The 26,017-nt window shown below is 31.5% G+C and overlaps 1 protein-coding gene across 1 annotated transcript in view; it reads left to right on the top strand.

Moving 5' to 3' along the window:
• The first annotated feature begins 758 nt into the window (after positions 1-758).
• LOC132749987 (uncharacterized) overlaps positions 759-26,017 on the top strand; it is a 37,999-nt gene continuing 12,740 nt past the window's right edge. Inside the window, exons 1-20 of the mRNA XM_060739937.1 lie at positions 759-826; positions 959-1,010; positions 1,242-1,321; positions 1,734-1,802; positions 3,024-3,144; positions 3,633-3,755; positions 3,979-4,149; positions 5,035-5,205; positions 5,356-5,526; positions 6,238-6,642; positions 11,734-11,784; positions 12,114-12,193; positions 14,710-14,775; positions 15,791-15,917; positions 16,170-16,292; positions 16,643-16,813; positions 17,306-17,476; positions 17,627-17,791; positions 19,110-19,511; positions 23,411-23,793. Of these exons, the coding sequence (XP_060595920.1) occupies positions 968-1,010; positions 1,242-1,321; positions 1,734-1,802; positions 3,024-3,144; positions 3,633-3,755; positions 3,979-4,149; positions 5,035-5,205; positions 5,356-5,526; positions 6,238-6,642; positions 11,734-11,784; positions 12,114-12,193; positions 14,710-14,775; positions 15,791-15,917; positions 16,170-16,292; positions 16,643-16,813; positions 17,306-17,476; positions 17,627-17,791; positions 19,110-19,511; positions 23,411-23,793 (3,093 nt within the window). The 5' untranslated portion in view covers positions 759-826; positions 959-967. The remainder of the gene's footprint in view (positions 827-958; positions 1,011-1,241; positions 1,322-1,733; positions 1,803-3,023; positions 3,145-3,632; positions 3,756-3,978; positions 4,150-5,034; positions 5,206-5,355; positions 5,527-6,237; positions 6,643-11,733; positions 11,785-12,113; positions 12,194-14,709; positions 14,776-15,790; positions 15,918-16,169; positions 16,293-16,642; positions 16,814-17,305; positions 17,477-17,626; positions 17,792-19,109; positions 19,512-23,410; positions 23,794-26,017) is intronic.

Below are 26,017 nucleotides of genomic sequence, written 5' to 3'. Positions count from 1 at the left end.
CTTGAATAATTAAATGTTAAAATCTCGCCTTTTCGCCTCACGGAATGAACTTTAAAACGTCTAATATATCTTTTCACACCGATTTATATACGATCAGGAATGAAAAATGTGAAACTTGGCGAAAAAAAATCATATTTGTCTATTTTGTGATCATGATTTATGCAAGCGTCAAGAGGTACTGCTCCAATCCTGTATTGAGTTAAATCCTTTATAAACACGGCTGCTGTCAATGTATGAAGAAATCTCTTTTTTTAAGGGAAGACTTAGTTTACTATATTTTAAATTCTTTATCAATATTTTTCGACAGGTTATATAAATATATTTAAAGGGCTGTTTGCAATATATCCCTCGTCTGTTTCCAATCAAAAATCTTAATAACTAATAATATAAACGTTTGTTTGCAATATAAATTCGCTAAGAGGCTCGGATTATACATGTGAACAGACGTTATGGTCATATTACCTGTCCAAAAGAATCTTTATAACTTATATTATACATTTTTTTTTAAAAGCCAGCATCATATACAGGAATAACTTATCATCAAACACTCAATCTCTACAGTTTTCATAAAGCCTTTTGTTAAACTTCTTTCAAAGATTACAATGAGATTGTATTTGGGGAAGACAATGACCTACCACATTTAACTATTTCAAAATGTTCTCATGTCAAACGAAACAATGAGTGGTATAAATTTAAGACAGTCTTTATCGCACGGGCAAGTTTGATATAAATACGTGGCCGGTGACACGGCTAGAACAGTTAAAACATTTAGTACCTACTGTTAACTTTACTGTGAACAAGTAAACTTTCTTCAAATAGCGTGTTGGTAAGTTGTTAACTGTTTGATTAATTAAAAACTTGAATAATTAATCAGAAAAATAAAAAATGAGAACTTTGTATAAGATAAAAAGAAATAAAAATGAAAAAGTATTAAATTTTATTTATACATTAATTGCAGGTAGGCAAGATGTTTGCACTGTTGCTTTTGGTGTTAGTTCCAGGCAGCATAGGTATGCGTTATACTTTTGTTATTTAACTATACCTTTACATATTTTCAGTACAGATACATAAAAATGTCTTTTTAATATGAAAAAACATATCATTCTCACAAATTAATCTAAATCAACGATTTTCACAAATAAAAAACACATACAAGTTGCACTTACGGTAATTTAGATTTTAGTCGAACATTAATTGGCGCACAAAAATCTCTAAAATCATATGATCATTATTTATAACAGATTCATTAGAATGTTATTCTTGCTCAAATGTGACGGACATTAAAAGCTGCCTCCATACTACATTCTGCAGCTATAAAGAGGTAATAACTTGTTAGCTAGTTCAATTTAAACCATTAAAATTACTCGGATTTTGTCTAGTAATAGGATGCTTCGTGGAATACACATTATTTCCGAATGTTTTATTATTACATAGAGGCAAGATTCGTTTTCTGTTGATAACATATTGATTATGATATCAATGTAGAAATTATTTCCTCAGCAAAGATTAGACTAAAGTCAAAATGTTTAACTTCTAAAGTTATGTCAGGAGGTCACACTAATTGATTAATCATTATCTCAATGGTTCTCTTTTGAATTTATATATTAAAAATTTATTTTCACAGACAAAGTTTTTCATTATTATTGTATTGTTTCATGAAGCATTAACAAATATGTGCAGACATTTGATGTTTGTAACGATACGTTTCTCATGTACGTTTCTCTTTTATTCAGTCATGCCTGACAAATGCAGTCTCATCAGCACAGACAACAACGTATTCCCTAGGTTGTGTTGATAATCAGGTAAAAGAATTTTGTGTTGTTTGACAATTTTGGACTAAATTGCTTTTAGAAAAATATTTAAAAAAAAAAACGTCAATAAATATTAGTTTTGTTAAACAAACATAATAAGGCGTTTCCGTCATAAAGATTTATTATTCATGTATATGTATATTGCTATTCAGTTTCTTTTAGCATATAAATAAAAATCTTTTGAGTACACACAAAGAATATTTGTTTTAAATTCGTAATATCATGTTGTTATATTCAATCATAAATGTTGTTATTCAAATAAATTATATTCAAATTAATTATCGTTTATAAAATCCGTGATCCAGATCAGCTTTTGTTTTAAAACTTATTAACACACGGGGGATGAACTGTTACACGAAGGATGGAGTTCTTATTATAACTTGTTCAAGAGTTTTTGTGATAACTGTAACGGAGTTCGTCGGAAAACATTTGTATATACTACAAAAACACTCGTCAAAAATAGTGTTCCATGCTGTTTGCATTTACATTGATTTGAAACTTTTTGTCTAAATGTCAAAATATCACGCTTACCTATTTTGTAAAATTTACATCGATAAAAAGTTTTGTAATGATAAATGATGAACTGATTTGTGAAAAAAATATCACAATCATTTGATATAACGGTTTATATATTTTATTTCCACCTAGTTTTTTTTTGTTATATACCAAATACTTGTGTCAAAACAAAAGCATGTCTTTATACACTTGTGTAAATGAACAGGCAATGTAAAAAATGACGAAAATTGTTTGTTGCCTATCAGAATGTCGTTTCCGTAATTTTTACCAATGCAGAAATTTCATCTGGCATGGGGGATGCAATATGAGTCGCGTGCTGTAGAATGGCATGCTTAGGCTGTAATTTCTTACGCTGTTGTAAGAAAATAGCATTGGGTGAAATGACATAAATTTCCATGGAAAAATGTTTTTATTAAGGTTAAAAAATTTAAAAAATAATGGAATATGTTAGAATATGCAAGAAAAAATATCTGACACATGTTTGCGGTTTGGATAGGAATATCCGTACCTCGGGAACACGCGGGCCCCCAAAGGACGGACATTACGGTCCGAACCGCAACAGTTGGCGGGTCCCTGAGGGACGGATATTCCGATCCGGACCGCAACATATAGCAGTTATTATTATTACTTACAGCATATGTTGCATCTTCATATTTATATTCTGAACCATCTTATTTGTCCTCACGACTTTTACAGTTGTGTAGAACGCATTCAGCAGCAGGGCTTGTCGGCCGTGATATTAGCGCACGTGATACTAATTGCCACGAATGCTGTAGTACTGAGAGATGCAATAATCAACTTTGTCTTCACAACAAACGTATGTGCCAATTTATATCCTGTTGTAAGAAGAGATAGACAAAACGAACACATTTTGTAGAAAATCTTCATTTTTTATTACGCGGCGGCTGCTACATACATGATTTATAGACTGCCTCCGTGGCCGAGAGGTTAGAGTCGATGATTTATAATCCAGTTACCTCTCTGGCTTGGGTTCGATCCCCGTGAGATGCTTTGGTAGTTTAGCACTGAGGAATGTAGTCTAGTACTGGTGTAACTCTCCAGGAACGATGGTTAGGAAACTACCCGTCTATATGACTGAAATACTGTTGGTAAAAGGCGTAAAATGAAACAAACAATCAAACAAAACATGATTTATGCATACATACATTTTATAAAACGACATTATGCTGATTTTTTTCAAGACACGTTTGCTTAACATGCAGAACTCATTCAATAAGTTTAATGCCGATTATTTCTAATCGTTTGCATCCCATCATTTAAATTGAGAGTTATTTATGCTTGCAGCTACAACGTGCATAGACGATGTGAAAGTTGACTGTGCGTATATGAATGCCATGTTTGATATTTGTAAAGACGTCAATCACTCAAAGAATGTCTGTCCAAAGTTTTGTGGCCTCTGTACGCTAGGTACGTGATGTCAGCGGTTGACTTACAAAATGTAATGAACAGACTATTCGAATAAATGTATATGTTTATTCAAATTTTTACAAAAATGCATTTTCAATAAAAACTTTGTACATCACTGACTTTTCCATTACAATCTTAATCTTAATTACTGTTTTCTGTAACAACAGCATTGACAGAAACAGCAGTTAATAAGCTATCTAAGATATTGTTTTTGTTTCCAAAGTTGATGGTAACTGGGCCGAGTGGTCACCATGGTCTGAATGTGACGTTACGTGTGAAAACGGCATACAGACAAGAAAACGAACTTGTACCAACCCAGCTCCTGCTAACAAAGGCCTGGACTGTATTGGAAATAGCACCGCTACTAAACCATGTGTTAAGCAGTTATGTCCAAGTAAATAAGAGTTTCTTCTCTTGGCAATTTTCAACTTGGATGGTTCCAGTATTCCTATTTGAATACTGTATAACCACCCTTAGGATATGTTGCCTGCTTTTTAAATTTGTCTTTTGACGTCTTATCTGTGAAATGCAGGCTTCATAACCTCAGATCCCCTTTCAAAATTCCATTTTATTTAGTTCCGCTCATTGTTTTCTCGTTTAGGGTACACGCATTTTTTTACTTGGGGACCATATGCCGCTTTTCATGGAATGACACTAACGTGTCACCTTGAAGGTTCCATGATAACCGCCATATGAACACATCTGCGGATGTTTCAAAATTCAAAATTTTACCAGGTCATGTTAAATGTTGAATTCTGCTTAAGCCGGTGCTAGGGGGCGTGGACGGTAACTTGCACTTTCCAGTACCGTCCATGAACAGGCTCAATCAAACCGAGCCTGCAACATTTTCAATTTTGTTGTGTTGGACTTTCTTTAGGGATTCTGTTTTTCTCTATTTTACATTAATAATTCTAATTACTAAGATAACTTTACTATTCTCAAAATAAAGCTTATTCAAGCCGATTTATTTCCTTGTTGTATATGTGTTTAGTTTTATTTGATATCATGACCGTTCTTTTCTCAACAAGCTGAATATCCAAAACTTAATATTAAGCTTGCTTTTACAATGCTAGAGCAATATCTAATAGATTTTTTTGGTGTAACTCTTGATATAAAAGGGGTCCTTGTAACTTTCATGATCTGAATTCACATTATTGTCGTTTTCAATTATTCAATGTTATTATTATTATTATTATTACTATTATTATATTATTATTATTATTATTAGATTTCTTCTTCTTATTATTATTTATTTATTTATTGATTTATTTATTGTTAGTTCACGGCGGTTGGGCAATATGGACAAACTGGGGAGCTTGTTCTGTGACTTGTGAATTTGGTATACAAAGAAGACATCGTAACTGTACCAATCCATATCCTTCTAGATTTGGAGACCACTGTTTTGGGGACACAATGGATGATAGAGTTTGTATGGTTAAAGCTTGTGCTAGTAAGTTTTTACTTGGACATGAACTTGAAATGAATATGTGTGTTTTGATAAATGTTGCTTTGTTCGAAAATTAGTAAAAAAAAAATAGCATACTTATAAGAAAAGTTAAAATGTCCCTGATACTTTAATGACGCATTACCTTTTTGACAGATGGAGGTTGGACAGCATGGGGAAGTTGGACAAGCTGTAGCGCTTCCTGTGACGGTGGTATTCGTACACAATCACGAACTTGCACAAACCCTCGGCCTTCTCCACAGGGTAAAGCATGCGACGGGGATCCGATGAAAATTGACATTTGTAATACTTCGACCTGTCGTAAGAGTAAAACATTTTTATTATATTTTTGACAATAATTTAGATATACAAAATGTATATGAATATAAATAAGGCCCATTTGACTAAAAGATGTGTACGTCATTCGCTCACATTAATGTAAACTTTTAAAACAAGGATACTAAATGATTAATTGCTATTACAGAAATTATTCCAAGCGGATATTGATTTTTGTTAGTCCTGTTGTTCTAAGAAGTGAACTTTGTGAATCATTTTTAAAGTTATTTATGTTACACTTTGTCAAGTTTTCAAATATCTTGATAATAATTCGATTGTTTTACTGGTATCATTTAAGTAAACAATTATCCAGAATTATAGTTTCCTTCAGAGAAGCATGCCTCCAGATTCATGCTTATTTTCGTGAAAATGTATTTGAATACGTAATATTGTAAAATAACCAAAAGGAAGCAATTTACACATTATGAATGACACTTACAAACCACGTTAATTACCAAAACGATGTCAAAATATGCATAAATAGCCTTTACTGCGTTAGTAACGCAGTAGAAATATACAGTTGTAAATACTAAAAAAAATCAGTCATTAATCGCACTTAAAATGTAAAATATTACTGGAATCTTGAAACTTTTTACTTTTCCTTACATCTTTGTACATTTTTGATTTTATTGAAATATATTGACTAATCTGGAGGCATGTAGCTTTAAAATATATATATTAATATAAAATGTTATCTTTCAGCACCAAACGTAGCATTCAGCGTATCCCATTTGACAGACACCGGTCCTTCTCCTGGTGAAATAATGAAATATAAAACAGTTTTGTTAAATGCAGGAAACGGATACAATCCTTCAACTGGAATATTCACTGCTCCTGTTGGTGGTACATACTCATTCAATGTTCAAATGTGTTTACATCCGGGCACTTATTCGTACTATGTTATAAAAGTTGGAAGTAAAACAGTGTCAGCCCAATTTGGACGTGATGCAAGCTACTACGATTGTTTTCCAAGTCATGCACTGGCTGTTGTTCAAAAGAGTGAACAAGTCACTGTTCAATGGACAACAACTAGTTATTCTTCAGGTCGTATCTATGAATACAATAGTTATACAAATTCCTTCTCTGGTGTTTTGCTACGTACACTATGATTGAATATAACAAGTATTAACGTTTAGAAGATACTTTCAAATTCATTTCCGTCTCTTAATTATAGAAATCAGAAAACTCTTCTCAAGTTATGCTTCATTAGTATATAATGACCCATATACTTTTTAAGTCAGATGTTTCATCTCAGATAAATTCTAGAAAAACATATTGAATACTATAGAAATCAATTTAAAGAAGGTAACTGTTATTTTAATTCAATTACCTAAAATGTATGTTCAGTTTGAATGTTTAAATATTTCACTGATTGAATCATGTTGAAATATCGACAATATCTGCATGTTATAACTGTAACTAAATGTTGATATGTAATAAAAAAATTTGAAAAAAAAATACAGAGTTTTTTATCGCATTTTACGTCAGTTTTAGTTACTTTTACTTTTTAATAACTGGTACACATCAATAGTTAGGTAACACTTGTTTTAACTACTTTTCTATTTTATATTAACGAACACTATTAAGGCATTGGACTGGACATTAAGATACTTCGAAGCGTCAGCAGCGTAAAGCCAAACCTCAAAGACTTTTTTCATCAAGTTCCCTGGAATGTACTGTTGGAATGTGATTTGAATATTCATAAAATAAATGTTTTACAAATAATTACTGAAAATACCTGACTATTATATTGGTTTTGGATCGAACCAATAATAATTATTTGAAAACATCAGTATTAGGATACATTTGATCACATCTTGAAATATTGGCCGAGTTCGGTTACTAAAATAAACTGATTTTACAATGTCAAGATTAGCCAACATTTTAGCCACTGGCTGGCTTCTGTACCGCGAGCAGATTTTTTTTTTGTAAAATTTAATAGAGAAATCATTAACGTAAATGGCATGCGACTCGGTGAAAACACAGGTGGTAGTATCAGTGTTCGGCCACCCCACCCCATCCCACCTAACAATCCGGATGTAGTGCTGGTGGTGTTTTGTTTTAAGGAGAACTTCTCATTCAAGAGGGAAACTAGTATAGATTTGATGAATTGTGTACAATATTTAAAATGAGATGTAATTTTGTAGAATATAGGAGTATCATAACAGCAGTAGAATTATTTTTACTTAAACTACATTAACAAGAATTAGAAAAATAACAAAAACATAATCTACCTATCCCACAACTGGTATTAACAATTATCAAAGATATGGATGGATGTCGCTGTATCTATAAGGTCATGCACTGATCAGAACAATACCAAAATTCTTTACAAAAAAAATGGATGAATTAAATCTGATCAAAATGATCTATGATGTCTGTGCCAGTAATTGCTCCTACGAGTTTAAACAATTTTGGTTAAAAATCTAGGTCAAAGCCAAAAATAGCAAAATCTTTTTAACACTCTTGGGGCTACTGTTCAATCCAAATATTCTGGCTATTGGTCAGAAAGGTTGTTTACTAGTACTCAAGTTCGAGTATGAGTCACCTTGGGTCAAAAACTAGGTCACATAGACCAAATATGGAGAAAACTTGTTAACGCCCAAGATGTAACACTTTCATGGGTCGTCTGGGATGGAAAAATAGCCCAAATATGAAAAACTCTTGTTAACACACTTGAGGTAATATTTTCAGCCCAAGTATCCAGGAAATTTGTCAGAAAAGTTGGTTGTGGTGATTTTTTGTCCATTTCAAATATGGATCATATTTGGTTAAAAACTAGAAAACTCAAGTGTTCGAATTCCTAAACATTTGCATCAAAATATCCTATGGTTGTTTTGTTGATTTCTAGCTCTAGATTGGGTATGGTTTATCGAGGGTTAAAAAGCTCGATAATAGAAAATCCTTTAATTTCTTGGTAGGGTTGTTTATGCAGATTATATCTAACAATGCTTGAATAATGAAAGTGATAAAGGACATATGAATGTTCAGAATTGATTTTATGATTGATTTGATTATATCAATGAATTAATAAGGTTTTGAAAATCAATGTAGAGATACAACACAGCAGAATAATATTAACATTTGAGCCGTGTCACGACAAAACCAACATAATGGGTTTGCGACCAGCATGGATCCAGACAAGCCTGCGCATCCGCGCAGTCTGATCAGGATCCATGCTGTTCGCTATCAGTTTCTTTACTTGTTATAGCGTCTGTAAGCGAACAGCATGGATCCTGATTGCTGGTCGCAAACCAAAAATATTTCCATGGTAATGTTTATTTTTCAAGACTTTTCGTGAAAATGACAACCTGACTAGCGCATTGATGGCGATTTTTAGTTTCGTTGATATCTTTAAATACAATAACGTACATATTACTCTATGATTTATTATATTCGGTGTACCTGAACCATTTCCCAATCTTCTCGTGTCATATTACACTTCATTTAGCAGTTAAAACTTAATTGAGACGAGGTAACGCCGAATTCGTGAATAAAGCACTGAAGCAACGGTGGTTATCTCATTAAGAGTAGCTAAATCCTATTTTACCAGCTTTCTTCTATTGTTATACGACATTTGCAGTATACAGAATATGGAAAAAAAGTTTTAATTGTGTTAAATGTGAATATTTATTTGACGAAACAACAAAAGCCATATTCAAAACGGTAATCAGGTTGTCTTCTCAGGAATGATCTAAGAAGGTACTAAACAAATTCCTAAAAAGGGAATAAATGGTTAAAGTATAATGTCGCAGCAGCCGTATTGATTCAGAATAAAATATTGTAGTTCGTTTTCTTACTGTGTTATTCGTTTTGGCAATAGCGTTGCACAGATTCGGCGTTACTTTTACTATAATTGTACATTCCTGCGTTACTGAATATGCACGGTGGATGCACGGGGGTAATCATGGAACCTTCCATGTGACACTTTAGTGCTATTCAATGAGTAGCGGCGTACGGTGCCCAATTAAAAAATTTTCATGTGCCCTTAACGAGAAAACATTGGGCGGAACTAAATAAAATGGAAATTATAAAGGGGATCTGAGGTTATTGAGCTTGCATATCACAGACAGGACATTAAAAGACAAATTTAAAAAGCAGGCAACATATTCTAAGATTGATTATACAGTATTCAAGTAGAAATACCCGAATCCACCCCACCCCCCAGATGAAAAAATAAGATAGAAGATACCCAAAAAAACCTACAACAACAGTTATGTCGTAAAGTTCAATTCTATATGCGTATAGACTACAAGCCTGCATGGTGATCATGTCTTTCATTGTAATAAAAAGCAACAATGAAGACTTCTTATTTCTGTTTCAATAGTTCATACTGTACTCAATAAACAGATGATTTCTCTATTGCTCTTCAGTTTCGCAAATAAAAAAAATAGTCTAGCAATTTGCCTGGCAATACACAGCCTTAGTATGTAAGAACATCACCTCTTCCTTGTCCTATTATTAACTTGAGTAGAAATAAGCCTTAGTAGGGACATTTACCGTAGGCTGAAAAGGAAATAACAAATAGTTGGTGCTTAATAATAAAAAATAGTCTAAGATTCCAGAATTACCCAAAAAGTGTTAAATTTAAAAATAGATAACTGAGTTGTATTGTACCTCTCGGTAGAAAAGATACACTTTACTTAGTGTACGATAATATCGTAAATATATACTAAGTCAATATTAAAATCAAAATATTTTGTTTAAAATAGCAACGTTAAATTCTCGCATTATACAGAAAGTAATGCTAAATATCAACACAATGTGATTCATTGTATACATTTATTATTCATTTATTTATTATGATATTAATGCACACCGTGCAACTTGAATTTTGACATTTTTTGCCCGAAGGGTCATGATTTATATAGGTCGACGGGTTTTCCATGATTAATTTGAGGAAGTCAAAGTATTGTGCATGATATGCGTATTTTAATGTTTCAATAATCACTATAAAATTATCTTACACAAAAAAACTTTGAAAGCAAGCATATTTTCATCAAAAAAGGAGAAAAGCATAACTATATCATATTCATTCGTTAAAGCCATCCTGGTGCCCTTAACAGGGGATCAGACGTATAGCGTTGCGATACTTTTAAAGCAAGGTGTTCGAATAATATAGAACATGCTTAGTGGAAGATATATTTGTGTATATGATGGTCAGAGTAAAAGAATCTTATTCATTGTACGGAGAAAATTAATGAAGTTTTTGCTACTTCAAATGTCAACGGCAATCTGACATACTTCTAAAAAGAATACAATAACAGACGTTATGGAACAGATATTTGATTAGTTATAGCAACAACATGTTTACTATCAATAGCAAAACAAAATACACAAACATTTTAAACTATCTATTCTGCATATATCTAAATATTTCCGTATTTCTTACTTTACGCATGATAACTGGTCTGATAAACTAACTGTATGCAAAAAGTTTGGTCCCTTTCGATGCATTTTCGTGATCGACTGATCAATATCTGTTTTCTACGCATTGAAAATTAGTAACTGGTATGGGGAAAAGCAGTCGTAGTTGTAGCATCAGATTTTTTTACATTCGAACTGCAAACTATCATAAATTGATAAACATTGTACATATTATCTCTCTTGTATTCTTGTTCACTGTTGTTTGTGATGTTTGATTTCTATATCTTATTTTCATGTACAATCGATGTTATTATGATATCTAAAGTAATTTTTATTTTAAGCACCATTTCACCTCGCTTAAAGAAAGTATCGCACCTCTGTACGTTCGATCATACCCCCCCCCCTCCCCCCAAAATTACTTTATATATCATAATAACATCGATTGTACATTACAATAAGATATCAAACATTAAGAAGTACATTCAAATACGTTTTTAAAACATTTCAAAATTCGCTGTTGTCGTAAGGGAATCATGAGTGGTATAAATGTGTGATATTCCTTATCGCATAAATCGTGACCCATAATGCCAGACCGTTTGAAACGTTTGATATGAAACTAGTGATTCTTCTTCAAATAAGGAAAATAGGACAACAGTAAGTTGATTATTTTAGAATAATAACGGGAATGATCAATGCCATAATAGAGAATAAGAATTATTAAGAATAAAAAAAACAATATTTTCTACAAGTTTCAAAAGTAGTTTAAGTTCTAGCAATCTGTCTTGAAAAGAACAATGACCATATTAAAATGAAATAAACATTTCATTTCAGCAAAGCGAATGTTTACACTAGTACTGTTGGTGTTGGTTCCACGTAGCATAAGTAATTGTTATTTTCAAAATAAGATATATACTTTTAAAGTTTTAATTATAGATATATAAAAAGTATTTTTGTAAACATAACAAGTTTACAAATGATAATTTTTTTTATTAAATTCATATCCTATAGCAGATAAAAACAAAGGTTTAGTTCAATATTTTTAATGTTTAATGTTTTTAATGTTTTGTTTTGAAGAACGCATAAGAACTGGCATACATGTAACCAAATATATCACATAATGTATCATAAAAATTAATATCAAAAATCACATGGTGTGCATTTTCATACTGAACATTTTATGTGCATTTTCATACTGAACATTTTTATGTCAGGCTCCTTGGAATGCTACTCTTGTTCAAATGTGACGAACATAGGAAGTTGCATTCATACCACATTGTGCAGTCATGGACAGGTAAATTATTGTTTTGTTCCCCCAACTTTGCCCAGAAGGGTACTAGATGAGATAGACAAAATGATCGTTTGCTTAAGAAATACATGGAAAATACAGAGTGTAATAATAAAATACATTGTTTTTATTTTATATATTTACAACTATTAACATGTGTCACGAAGTTACTTAAAATAGTATAAAAAATATTTATATTACTGATAAATACATTAAAACTGAGAACGGTATGTTTATACCCGTTTGATTAAATCGTGAAAACCGGGGATAGAATTCATTCAAATTAATTTATTGTAACTGTCCGTCTACACTCAAGATTTTTTAATTGGCATTTGATTGATAGCAAGTTCATGCTAAAATCGATTACGTGGTTAGAGTATATATATTCCACAATAAATGTATTTTACAAATGTCAAAATCAACGACTAGAATTGTTTACAGTGTGTAAAGAATTCGGGCATCTTTTTAAATATTTTTTTCTTGGTGTTGTTTTCTATTTATTTATTGGGTATGGTAGGATAACATTTTTATACACTGATATTACATACATTATTTTTAAACAATGTTTTAGCTGCTGAATGATCTTGTTTCTTACAAAAACATTATTCAAAAGGATGATATATTATTATAACAACCACTGAGGGTGAAAAGCAGAAATGTCTCCTACTTGTTGATCTCTGTCTCTATTTGTTCACATAAGGCTATAGAAAATATAATTCACGTTAGGTATAATAATAATACAGAATATTTAAAGTTTCCTTATTTACAAAAAGAACAACCTCTTATATGCAAGCTTTAGTTTGTTATTCATACGAAAGGGAGGTGGAAAACTGCAGAACTTGAAATCTTGAATTCATGAAGTCGAATGCGTGAACTTGAGTCTAAATCTTGAATTCATAAAATTGAAATCTTAATTCATGAAGTCAAATCGTGAATTTATGTATTCTGTATATTGAAACCGTGAATTCGTGAAGTTTAAATCGTAAATTTGTGAAGTTGAAATAGTGAATTCATGACGTCGAAATCATGAATTTGTGAATTTTTTTGTTGAACTCGTGAATTCGTTAAAGCCTCTATCACATCAGCCCTACGGCAGCCGTACGAACGAATTTTTACAAAAATCGCTGTATTTCGTGCAGGAGTCGCAAGACATTCGTACAAATTCTTTAAGATCGCAAGTTTGCCGCAACGTCGTAGACTGATTTCTCAACATGCACATTATTTCTGCAATTTTTTGACAAATTATGGACGTCTCAAGACTGACGTAAGCCAGTCGTACGGCAGACTCACGATTTCTAGAGGTTCTCATGGAAAAATGTTTTGCGTTTGTCTTGCGAGGACCGCGGGTTTCCTGCACGAGCATCTTGCGACAACCGCGGACCGTAATCAGATGATATCTCATGACAGATATATAAATCTGTCTAGATAGACTGCTAAATTGCCTGCGACCTTTCTACGGCACAGGTTTCTCTACAAATCGTACGAACCAAATTTCGTGCGGCTGATGTGATAGAGGCTAAGATGAACTCGAGAATTCAAGAAGTTGAATTGTCACTACCAGTCTTTCGTATATTGGTCCAAAGCTGTACTATACATTTTATTAAATATTTGCAAACAGGGTGTCTGCTGAAGGATGAGAAATCAACTACGGGGTTTTTTTTTTCAAAATTTTTTTATTTCCTTTTTAGACAAATAGATGGTTTGCACATTAGAACGTATTCCTAGATAATTTTAAAATATGGGGCGCACATAATTATGGGCAAAATTTAAATTTTGGAAACAAAATTGCTCTTTCCCTTTCCACCCAAAACCCCTTTGAAATTTTTTAAAATGGGATTAAATTTTCCCGTTTTTAACGGCTTTTTGGGTTTTGGGAAAAAAAGCCTTTATTTTCATTATAATGCCTGTTGTTTTACGTTAAAATGCATTTTGATTCGCGTAATTACGCCTTTTTGGTTCGTTTTATTACGCCTTTTGTTACGCGTTATACCGCCTTTTGATTCACATTAAACCGCCTTTTGTTTTGCGTAATTACGCCTTTTGTTTCGCTTTATACGCTTTAGTTCGCGTTATAAGCCTTTTAGTTTTACAATAACAAAGCATTTGAACGATAAAGCGTGCATTGTTTTACTATAATGCAAGAAATTTAATATCTATTTCCATTCTAAAATGCTAATATAAAAGAGAATATTTTTTATTAGATAAAAATATATTGAACAACATTTAGTGTAGAAGTAATTTGGTTATTTGACTGCCCTTTATCTTTGATAGGGAATAGTGTGAAACGTGTTAGAATTTGCGTTAAAACGTCTTTTGATTCGCGTAATTATACCTTTTGTTTCGCATTATTACACCAATGGTTTGGCGTTACTCGCCTTTACTCGCGTTATTACGCCTTTAAATTTTCAAATTTTATTTTTTATTTGATGTTATTACTATTACTGATACTTTCTTGAAAAACTGAAATATTTGATAACATTATTTTTGATGATTTTCTTATGCATATCTTCTTTCCAATTCAGTCATGCATGACAAATGCAGTTATGTCAGTACAGACAACATTTACATTGGGTTGTGTTGAAAATCAGGTAGGGGCAATTCGTATTGATTTTAGTGAAAGTATGCCTCAAGGACGAATACATATTTTATTCTTTAGAACAAAAAATGAAGTTAATGGCATTTACAAAATAAGCATGTTTTAAAGCTTCTAAAATATTACTCCCTGGGCAATTACCTGGACCTTCATTTTCTCCTGTTGCGTTTTGAAAATGCAGTTATATTTACATATTTTTACGAAAAACCAAGATACTGCTTTACTTGAATGTTGCTACTTTTTCACCAATTATTTCACATTTAGCACTACTTTCTTCAAATAAAAAGCATTTAACATTCTCTCAAACCATTATTTAAACGTTATAAAACTATATAAGATTAATTAATTTTCAGTAATTTTAAAACCTTGTTTGTGAATAAAACGACTTAACATCGTTAATTGTACACACAATTTGAAAATGGGATATTCTCAAAGGAATAAAAGCTAAATTAAAAAGGTAGAATACTGACTTCTTTTGTTGAAACTTTATATTAGACATCTCTCATGCAACTTCACACCAATTTAACCAGTATTCAATCTTCAACACATTTGTTCATTCATTTGTTTGCATGGTATAAATGATCTTGATGGAATAACACCGAGATGAGAAGTACCGGGCAACTTTTTAACAGCACTTGCTGTTGTGGGCATAAAAATAAAACATGAAATCACTCAAGAACAATAAAAAAAAAATTAAAAACGTAAAAATTGCATAGTTACTTGTTTGAATCAGTGTGTTATGACAGATACTGAAAGTGCCTTAAAAACTCCCAAAACGGAAAAAATTGAAAATGTTGAAGATTCCGTTTGAATGAGCCTGTTCTCGGAAAAGTATTACCGGGCAGTTGTTTTAAAAAAATTCTCGATAAGGAGTGACTTTTAATCACTTTGATGACTTATTAAAGATGTAGTTAAAAAAAGCAATGCTGTGTCAAAATTAATGTGTTAATGAAAACTCAGCATAAATTAAATGAATTGTAATAATGATATTTTGTGCAATCTTTTTACAGCAATGTAGAGCACATTTAGGTGGTGCAGCAGGGCTTGTTGGTCGTGATATCAGCGCACGTGATATTACTTGTCACGAATGCTGCAGTACCGACAGATGTAATAACAGACTTTGTTTTCACAACAAACGTATGTTCAAATTAAGTATCCAGTGAAAAGGAGTAGGGCTATACATTGAGTTATGCTTTCACTTAATCAGAGCTTGTTTTAAAAAAAGATATGAAAAAAGAAAGGACATGTTGTAATAAATCCTTTGTTTTCATGAAATCTTCAAGCGAATTCGAAAAGAAATTGATAAAATAATAAATTTGCTTTATTTATCATGGATACTCATGTCTTTAACAGTATTTTCATTAATACCTTTAAATTTTATGGTTGCAGCTACAATGTGCATAGACGATGTAAAAGTTGACTGTGCTTATTTAAATGCCATGTTTGATATTTGTAAAGACGTCAATCACTCAAAGAATGTGTGTCCACAGTTTTGTGACCAATGCGGGCTCGGTAGGTTAAGACTTTACTCTGTCAGATCACCCGTTGAGATACTTGAACGCATCATTATGTCCCTGAGGTTTGTTTGATAAGTAATTAGTAAACAATACAGTATCATAATGCAATAAATTTACATAACAATGACAGCACTGGTTCAAAAGATTGTCGTACATGGATATTTGGCAGGTAAGTACATAACTTCAAAATATTACTAAGATAAATATAAATATAACCCACCATTAACTTTTCAAGAAGGAGGGTCCTTTAACCTTATATGGTTTAAAATTAGCTAATTGAGATAAAACGGCTAAAAAAAACAACGGATCACCTACCTAGAAAATGATTTAGTTATTTTTCATAAGTTGATGGTAACTGGGCTGTGTGGTCGCCATGGTCAGAATGTGATGTAACATGTGAAAACGGCATACAGACAAGAAAACGAACATGCACTAACCCAAGGCCGGCTAACCAAGGTCTAGACTGTATTGGAAATGGCACCGAAACCAAACCATGCGTTAAGCAGTTATGTCCAAGTAAGGAGGTTTTTGAAACGAATTAAAAAGATTACGTGTCTGCCACTTAAAAAGTATCAAATCTTTTGAAACGAATATTTTATCTTTTTATTTATTATAGTTTTGCCTCTTGTGATACCAAAATATTGCACGCATTACTCAATATTTTTACAACTTCTTCATGACAAACGAGTCCAGTACTTTAAGTATTTGGTATCGAATACCGTTTAAGGCAGGTACAAGGGACGTGAGAGATGTTGCACCTTTCATAACCTTTCATGAACAGACTAAATCGAATCTCTGTCTGTTTTTTCACTTTTATATTCTTACTGTTGTTATTGCTCTTGAGGGATCTCACATTTTTCAGAATTTTATTAAATGAATCAAAATAATCTTAACAATGTTTTTAATTTTAAATACCCGGTATAATGATATAAATTCATCCTAACGTCTTTCAAGATCTTAATTTTGTTAATGCCGGTTTCGAATCAATAATAATCTAATTTCTGTCAGTTCACGGCGGTTGGACAAAATGGTCAAACTGGGAGGCTTGTTCTGTCACATGTGATACTGGAATTCAAAGAAGACATCGTAACTGTACCAATCCATATCCTTCTAGATTTGGAGACCACTGTTTTGGAGACACAATGGATGATAGAATTTGTATGGTTCGAGCGTGCGCAAGTAATAAGTGTTTATTTGAATCTTATTAAAACGAAATATGGATGAAGTCTTTTTGAAGTAAATGTTTTTGCTTTTCTAAACAGTAAAAATATTTGACATGAAATGACAAACAACAAAACTACATTTATGCGGCTTTCATCTGTTTCATAGACGGTGGATGGACTACATGGGGAGGTTGGTCAAGCTGTAGTGATTCCTGCTATGGTGGTATACGTACCCAGTCACGAACTTGCACAAACCCGCGACCTTCCTCGCATGGTGATGCTTGCTCTGGCAATTCTATCAAAATTGCAAGTTGCAATAGGGTGCCATGTCGTAAGATCAAATATGTATTCATATAAAACTCTGTAAAAGGTTTTTAAATTACATGATTTGCAAAAATCTAGTTTGTATAACTCTAATTTAAGACATAAGGTTATGCCATAATAATCTTTGACTATTCAAGGTCGGTGACCTTTTTAAGACATTTCTTGTTTAATGACAATGATTTCACTATTTCAAAGTATGTTAAGTTGACTCTTTCTGTTGGTACACTGTCTTGATACATATAGTTTTAACGTCCCACTTTAAAAGTTACACTCGGAATTATTGAATCTGTTTATATAGGATAGTATAAAGTTTAACATGATTTAAGCCCCTTGCACTTGGAATAACCATTTCAAAATTTTTGAAGTCATTAGACCCAAATGTTAGAAAAAGATAAAAACACTCTTTCACTAATACCAAATCCGTTTTAGTATTTGTTTAAATTTGTACATTGTCAATGCCATGCTTTTGTTTGAAAACAACGAAAAAAAGTTGTGTCATTATAAACCTTAAAAGATGATAATAACTTGACCTGTATAAGTATTAACTTATCACTCTGACAGACAAATAATATGTTATATATGTGCATGTATGATGTTTAATATGCATCATGACCAAGAATCCGTTATCACAATAAACATGATTTGTTGGTCAAATATAGCACCGTCCAAGGGACCACTGTTAATCCAATCTGCTGAATATGATAGCCGTTAAAAACCTGAAGGTTAAAATTTGCTAACGGCATCTTTACTTAATCGATAGGCATAAATTGATGAAACTCTAAAGGGATCCTTTTATGCAGTCCTGTACAAAGAAGCTTAAATTATTATTGTCTGCTTAACAAGTGCCCAAAGATAAAAATAGAAACTCACATTAAACGACATCTCATCAACCGTGACATGGATTTTGACCGAACTCAGTAGAAAGGATCTTCATGTTGTCCAGGACAAAATAGTAAAATTCGTCCAGTCTGCTAATCAAGATGGTAGTAAGGGCAGAAAATAGATATATGGTTTAAACATCATTTAATCTTCAACCTTTTTGCAGATTTAAATAAAACATAATGTAATTTGGATGTTTTTTTACTAAAATGTTTAATTTGCTAAACATGATGGCTGTTAGAGCTTAAAATAAAAAAAAAACGTTTAATATCACGTCTTGCACTATATTGGATAATTATGGAGAAACTATGAAAATTTATATAAAACTGTTCCGTAACTGTTATTGACGATTATTATGCAAATTATACCATTTCTTAAATGAAAATATGTGTGGAAATTCAAACTTCAACCTACTGCAAAGTAATCTGTTTCTTTTTCTATTGTAGTACCAAACGTGGCTTTCAACGTTTACCATTTGACAGATCATAGTCCGTCTGCTGGTGAAATAATGAAGTATAAAACAGTTTTATTAAACGCGGGAAATGGATATGATCCTTCGACTGGGGTTTTTACTGCTCCAGTTAATGGAACATACATATTTAGCGTTCAAATGTGTCTGCAACCAGGTACTTACTCGTTCTATGCTATAAAGGTTGGGAGTACAACTATAGCAGCTCCTGATGGAATAGATGGGGATAAGAATGACTGCTTTCCAAGTCAAGCCGTGGCTGTTGTTCTTAAAAATGAAAAAGTGACTGTTCAGTGGACATACGATTCTTACTCTAATAAAATCATTGATAGTGAATACAGCAGAAATTCGTTTTCTGGAGCTTTGCTTAATTCACTATGATTGCTGAATTACAGATTGTATGTATGGAACTTGAAAAAGACATCACTGGTTGCCAATTATTTTATTCTGAAATATTTCTTAATGATTTATTATCATTGTGACGTCAGTCAAACCGTTTCTAATATCTAAGGACAAAACAGTCCATTATTATCCGTAAAATTTGATTCTTGAATGAATGGAATTCTGTTTTAAATATGTTAATTATGAAATGAGCTTAAATAGAAAAACCTATGATACATAGTTGACGATAAATATACAATAAGTCAGATTTGTGTACATCCACATACTTTTATAAGATGATTATAATAAAATTCTGATTTAAGCAAACATGTCCTTGTTTAAATTTATCTTAAAACTGGTACTAAAGAATAGTTAAAACTGTTATAAAGACATACGACTTCAACTGGTTTGTTTTCATATCTTCCATACATTTCTGCAACTTTCACTTCTGTAAACTTGTGAAAGTTGCAAAGCAAAAAAATAGTCACAATTGTCCCAATTTGAATGAAAATAAAGTCACAAACAAGTCAGGCGTAAATGAAATGGGACTTGTTTCTTTCACGTGTGAGATGTAAGGCTCTAGGCTTATAACCGTGTACTGTGTCCAATTAGAAAGGAAATTCCATGTGGTTATCTTTTTCTTTGTCTTAAGCTTAAACTCTGAGTCAAACATCCAATTTAGATGAACATTGTATCAAGATGTAACATTAAAATTGTCAGTTTTTGCGTTATAGAAATATAATATTAACAGCAATAAATGCTTATATGTATACAATATTAACATTTTCATGTTTGAAATATAATTGATTTGTATGATCTCACTCAAAAATAATTCAAACAGTTTAGAGGTCAATAGTGTGTTTGAAATGAAGGGAAGTTCCTTACATGGAGTGAGATAATATCATTTCATTTTGACTGCTATAAGATGAAATTATTAAAACTGTTAAAACTGTCAGTTTTTGCGTTAAAGAAATATAATATTAACAGCAATAAATGCTTATATGTATACAATATTAACATTTTCATGTTTGAAATATAATTGATTTGTATGATCTCACTCAAAAATAATTCAAACAGTTTAGAAGTCAATAGTGTGTTTGAAATGAAGGGAAGTTCCTTACATGGAGTGAGATAATATCATTTCATTTTGACTGCTATAAGATGAAATTATTAAAACTGTTAAAACTGTCAGTTTTTGCGTTAAAGAAATATAATATTAACAGCAATAAATGCTTATATGTATACAATATTAACATTTTCATGTTTGAAATATAATTGATTTGTATAATCTCACTCAAAAATAATTCAAACAGTTTAGAGGTCAATAGTGTGTTTGAAATGAAGGGAAGTTACTTACATGGAGTGAGATTATATCATTTCATTTTGACTGCTATAAGATGAAATTATACCTTTTACGGTTAATTACATTGATTGAAGGATAATTCGTTTTTACACTTGATTCCATTTTAAGGGCAATTATCTTATATATTCATTCAATTTTTTATCTTATATATGTCTCAAAAATTAATAATTGTATCGATTGTTGCACAGCGTATCAGAACATTCACTTAGTAAGGGACTACCAATAAACCAGAACTGCCAATATTATAACAGTGAGAAAAAAGAAAGTTCAGTTAAATTTTTATTTTCTTTGCAGCTTTTGAGTGCGCTTATCAAATGTTATTTTTACTTTAAGATATGGAATGTTATTATTAATTGAATGCCATAAATGAATATGCTTAGCATGATAATGATAAGCGTTAAAAACGATTTTTAAATTAGGGCAGGATTGATTGGGAAATAAAAGTCCAAAATTAATACATGTTTGTGGTTGTGCAATATGCATTTTAACGGATTTTGTAATGATGACAAGTGTGATATATAGAACCAAAATATTATGTATGAAGTATAATGAGGTTATTATACATTTTTGAGTGCAAAACTGAATTCTGTTGGACGTGCTGAGCTATATTGGACGAGGCGTTAGCCGAGACTGATATTGTTTTTGCAGCTGGGTAGGAGTCCAATAGAATTAATTTTGTTCTAAACATTATATATCTTTTTTCACTCTTACATTTAACAGTACTTTGTTGTTAGAAGTACAGAATAAATTTACTTATTCTGAAAATGAAAATGACTCTAAATGGAGTACGATATGCATTTGATAATCTATTGTGGACTCTGAAAATGGAAACAAGATTATTTCATAGGATTGAAACTAATAACGATTTTGTTGGAAAATCATGGGGTTCAAACGCTAAAAATTAATTTGTTATAATTCTTCATAAGTTATAAATTAATGAGGTTCTCTTTGAGCGTACATATTTAACGACTGTTCTTTAAAATGAATTCACATGTCCCAAACTGTATCTAAAATATCTAACATAATTTAAGCAGAACACAATTTCTGTGTCAGCTCATGAACTGTCTGCAGAAGTACATTACAGATAGTTTATTATAAACGTTTAACTTTTAAAACATTGATCGTTCAAATTGTACCAAAACCATACATGTACGAACAGAAAATACGCAAAGTAGGAAAATGTCAAACAATTAGTACCCTAATCAGCTAATTCAGTCCACGAAAACAGAACATCAATCTGCTTGTAAAAAAAGGTCACAATATGAAAGATCCCTACTCTGATCTCTTATTTGAATAACAGTAGATTTAACCACAAACAGTAGAATGTACTGTTTTGTTTAGAAATACATTGTGGTGAAATTCTTGTTATAATCAACTAACCAGTTCATTCAAGTTAGACAAACTGGACACGGTCATGTAGGATCGTATGCATTTATCAAAAGTCTCCTGATAAAAACACTATGGAAACCTTCCTATACAGAATGAGAATCATAACATAGCCTTTGATTACTAAGATAATTAATCACAGTTTGTTAGGAAACGATTAAATGCTTTTTTGTTGTCGGATTTAAGCCAACATTTGATGAAAAGTAGACACGATCGAGGGCCAAGACATTTCTGATAAAAATAATTCCACTTATTACATGCTTTTCCATAGTTTATAGAAATATATCAGTGAATTAAAACTGAAACAGTGTTTGAAACAGTGAAAATATCAATTTGATAATTTCACTGTTTTAAATTTAAGCCCTTTACGTTGTTTCACTGAAATACCAGCGTACACAGAACTGGAAACCAACTTAATAACGTGACGTCGTAAATGAAGTCACGTTGTATAATTATTTGGCTCGCTATTCATTTATTATTAGGTAAAAATGACCTTTTTAACCATTTTTTTGCGTATAATAAAAAGAAAATTTGTTCAGTTTAGTGTAAGATCGAAATATATTTCACCTCGTGAACACCAAAGGTTTACATTTCACTCGTGGCTGCGCCACTCGTGAAATATACCTTTTGGTGCTCACTCGGTGAAATATATTCCGATCTTACACTGAACTTAACAAATATCCTCTATATAAAATATTTTTGAAGATTCATCACGAATTATCTTAAATGTGCAACATTGTTTGATTGCTAAAACGAAAGTGATTAATGATTTATAAAACCGGGAAATTGAGCCATGGGATGATCTAAAGTTATCCAAAAAACGATAAAAATTTGATTTTGTAATCATTACATAAAAATTCAGTGTAAAAGTGACATTTTGTGTAATATTATTGTTCGATGAATGTCTAGGTTGTGAAACCTTAGGTAAAGACAGTGTACTGGTGTTATTGTTTTATTATTATAAACTGGTATTATTCATAATTTTGAGTCATATTACCATGTATATGCGAAAAAAACTGAGGCTGTTGTAAGTTAGTTTAATACACTTTACAATAAATATAAACAGTAAGTTCTTCAAAATATATATTAGAAAACACTTATTTACCTTTCATTAGGAACTTCAAGATGTTTTTTTCTTCTATTTTTAGTACCAAACGTGGCTTTCAACGTATACCATTTGACAAATCTGAGTCCTCGTGTCGGCGAGATAATGAAATTTCAAACGGTTTTATTAAACGCGGGAAATGGATATAATCCGTCAACTGGAATATTTACCGCTCCTGTTGGTGGTACATACACATTTAGCCTTCAAATGTGTCTATATCCCCACATCGTTTCGTACTTTGCTATAAAAGTTGGAAGTACAATTGTAGCAACTCCATATGGAGTGGATGGAAGTTACATAGATTGTTATTCAAGTCAAGCCGTGGCTGTTGTCCGAAAAAATGAAAACGTGACTGTTCAGTTAACTCATGGTGCTTCCTCAAAAATGATATATGATAATCAATATAGCAGAAATGCTTTTTCTGGGGTATTGTTACATACACTTTAATTGTTGATTAAGTATCTGCAATTGAAAATAGATCTTAAAAAGAATATGTTTGTGTATTTTGTTTTGGTAAATCCTCATGGTGATTTCTGCCATATAGTGTCTTCGTTTAATTTCCCCCTGAGGCTTTGCCCTTTCTGTAATAATGACGTTTAGACTATTATTTTTATTTTTATTTGGCTTCAGCGGGGTGTAGCTAAAATATTCTACAACAATTTTGAGAACCTTTTCCAAACAGTATTTTCCAATATTACTTCATATAAATATAAAAATGTAGATACATGTATTACTACTGCTTTTGCTACCTTTTGAAAAAAAGACATCAAGTCTATTGCCGTCGGGCTTTCCCGATGTACAGATTTGATTTTATCATTGATTATTCTGCAAGCAAATACAATGTTTTATTTCATGCTTTTCAGTGGTTTACAGAAATATATCAGTGATATACAACTGGTAATTTCACTGTTTGAAACAGTGAAATTACCACTTTGATAATTTCACTGTTTTGAATTTAAGCCCCTTACGTTGTTTCAGTGATTGTAATGTATTTTTAAAACGTTTATTTGCATATAATAAAAAGAAAATTTGTTTAGTTTAGTGTAAGATCGAAATATATTTCACCTTGTGAACACCAAAAGTTCATATTTCACTCGTGGATGCGCCACTCGTGAAATATAGCTTTTGGTTCTCAGTCGGTGAAATATATTTCGATCTTACACTGAACTAAACAAATATCCTTTATATGTTATTTCATTCAATTTACTTAAGTCATTGATCCTAAACGGGGGTTTTGAAATAAATGTACTTAACGAAATTATGCAAATATATGTACACTTCCTACTCAGAAAGTCTGTGTTAAAACGTTAGTTTATTAAGTTATCCAAATCATTGATTCAAGAAGATTACGATGAGTAGAAAACTTGGTTATGCTTATATTGGTATATAAATGCCTCTATTTCAAAACTTCCTGAAACAGAGAAGATAGTAAACATTATAGAAATTACTGGGTTGTTGTTGTTGTTGTTCTTTGTGCGAGAGTAAGGAAAGGATTCATTCATAAGAAGAAGACTTAATTGAAATTATATATCCCTATGAACGGTAATCTTATATATTAGAGTGACATTATGTCTATCCAAGTTCAAATGGAGGGTGCACAGGTAAAAGTAAAAAAATACTTTTAAGTTTATATTTTGCCAAATTGTGTTCAATTTTATATTTAAGAAATTCAATGCAAAAAATAATTCACATAACCCAAGGTCAGTATCTATAAATATCGTTTGGGATGTATTGGTAACGTTGAATTTTAAAAAGTGTGGGGCAGTTTTTCTATAAGTTAGATAGTTTATTAGTTTATATATTATATTATCCTATAACCATTTTTAGCATCAATTATTGGTTAATCACTATTATAATTATAGTGAATCCCTTGAATTAAATTACTTATTTAAACTCAACTTGCAAGTGAAATAAAATGAGCATTGTTACTTTAATTTCGATATAACTTTACGTATAACTGTGCAGAAAGCATAGTTTGTTCATATTGATGCGTAACAGATGTAAGAAAAAATATAATAAGCTCAGGTGATGGTCTGATTGTGTGAATAAATTTCGTAATTATATAACCTCTTTTGGGTGTATTTTAAATAATTTTATTCTCTTTGAATTGGTGTCTAAATTGTCTAATAATGATTTAATTAATAATCAAAATGGTCACAGTCAATGACTTTTCTTTTCTCTGAGTTACTCTCCTTTCTTTCAGTAAACAGGCCTGAATTGATGGCACGGTGCAAGATTCATCATTTCATTTATAAACCCGTTAAGGTGTAGAAGATGAAATTCATTTGGGGTGCAAGTCTATTTAGTATTACCTTTTCTGCTTTTTAGTGACATTATACACATCCACGTGTAAATGGTGTGTGTGCAGGTCAAAGTCAAAATAATTTTGAATTTTGTCATAATTTTATAGTCCTGTTCATTTGTATTATTAATAATCAACGCGACGCATAAAAATTCAGAATGTAAAGTAAATGTTTACGTGCAGTCTGTATTCATATTTTAGACAGTTGTTATATTTTTTCCTTATTTTTATCAATAATTGGTCCATGACCATTATAATAGTCAATCTTTTTAAATATATAGCATATTTAGCCTTATTCGACAACGAAAAATTTAGCATTTATGACACTTAAATATTCATCATGCGAAA

Source organism: Ruditapes philippinarum, unplaced genomic scaffold (genome assembly GCF_026571515.1).
Source record: "Ruditapes philippinarum isolate M1 unplaced genomic scaffold, ASM2657151v2 ctg1025_1_1_1_1, whole genome shotgun sequence".
Classification (NCBI taxonomy): Eukaryota; Metazoa; Mollusca; class Bivalvia; order Venerida; family Veneridae; genus Ruditapes; species Ruditapes philippinarum.
The sequence above is the reverse complement of the archived record's forward strand: the minus strand, read 5'-3'. Positions and strand labels throughout refer to the sequence as shown.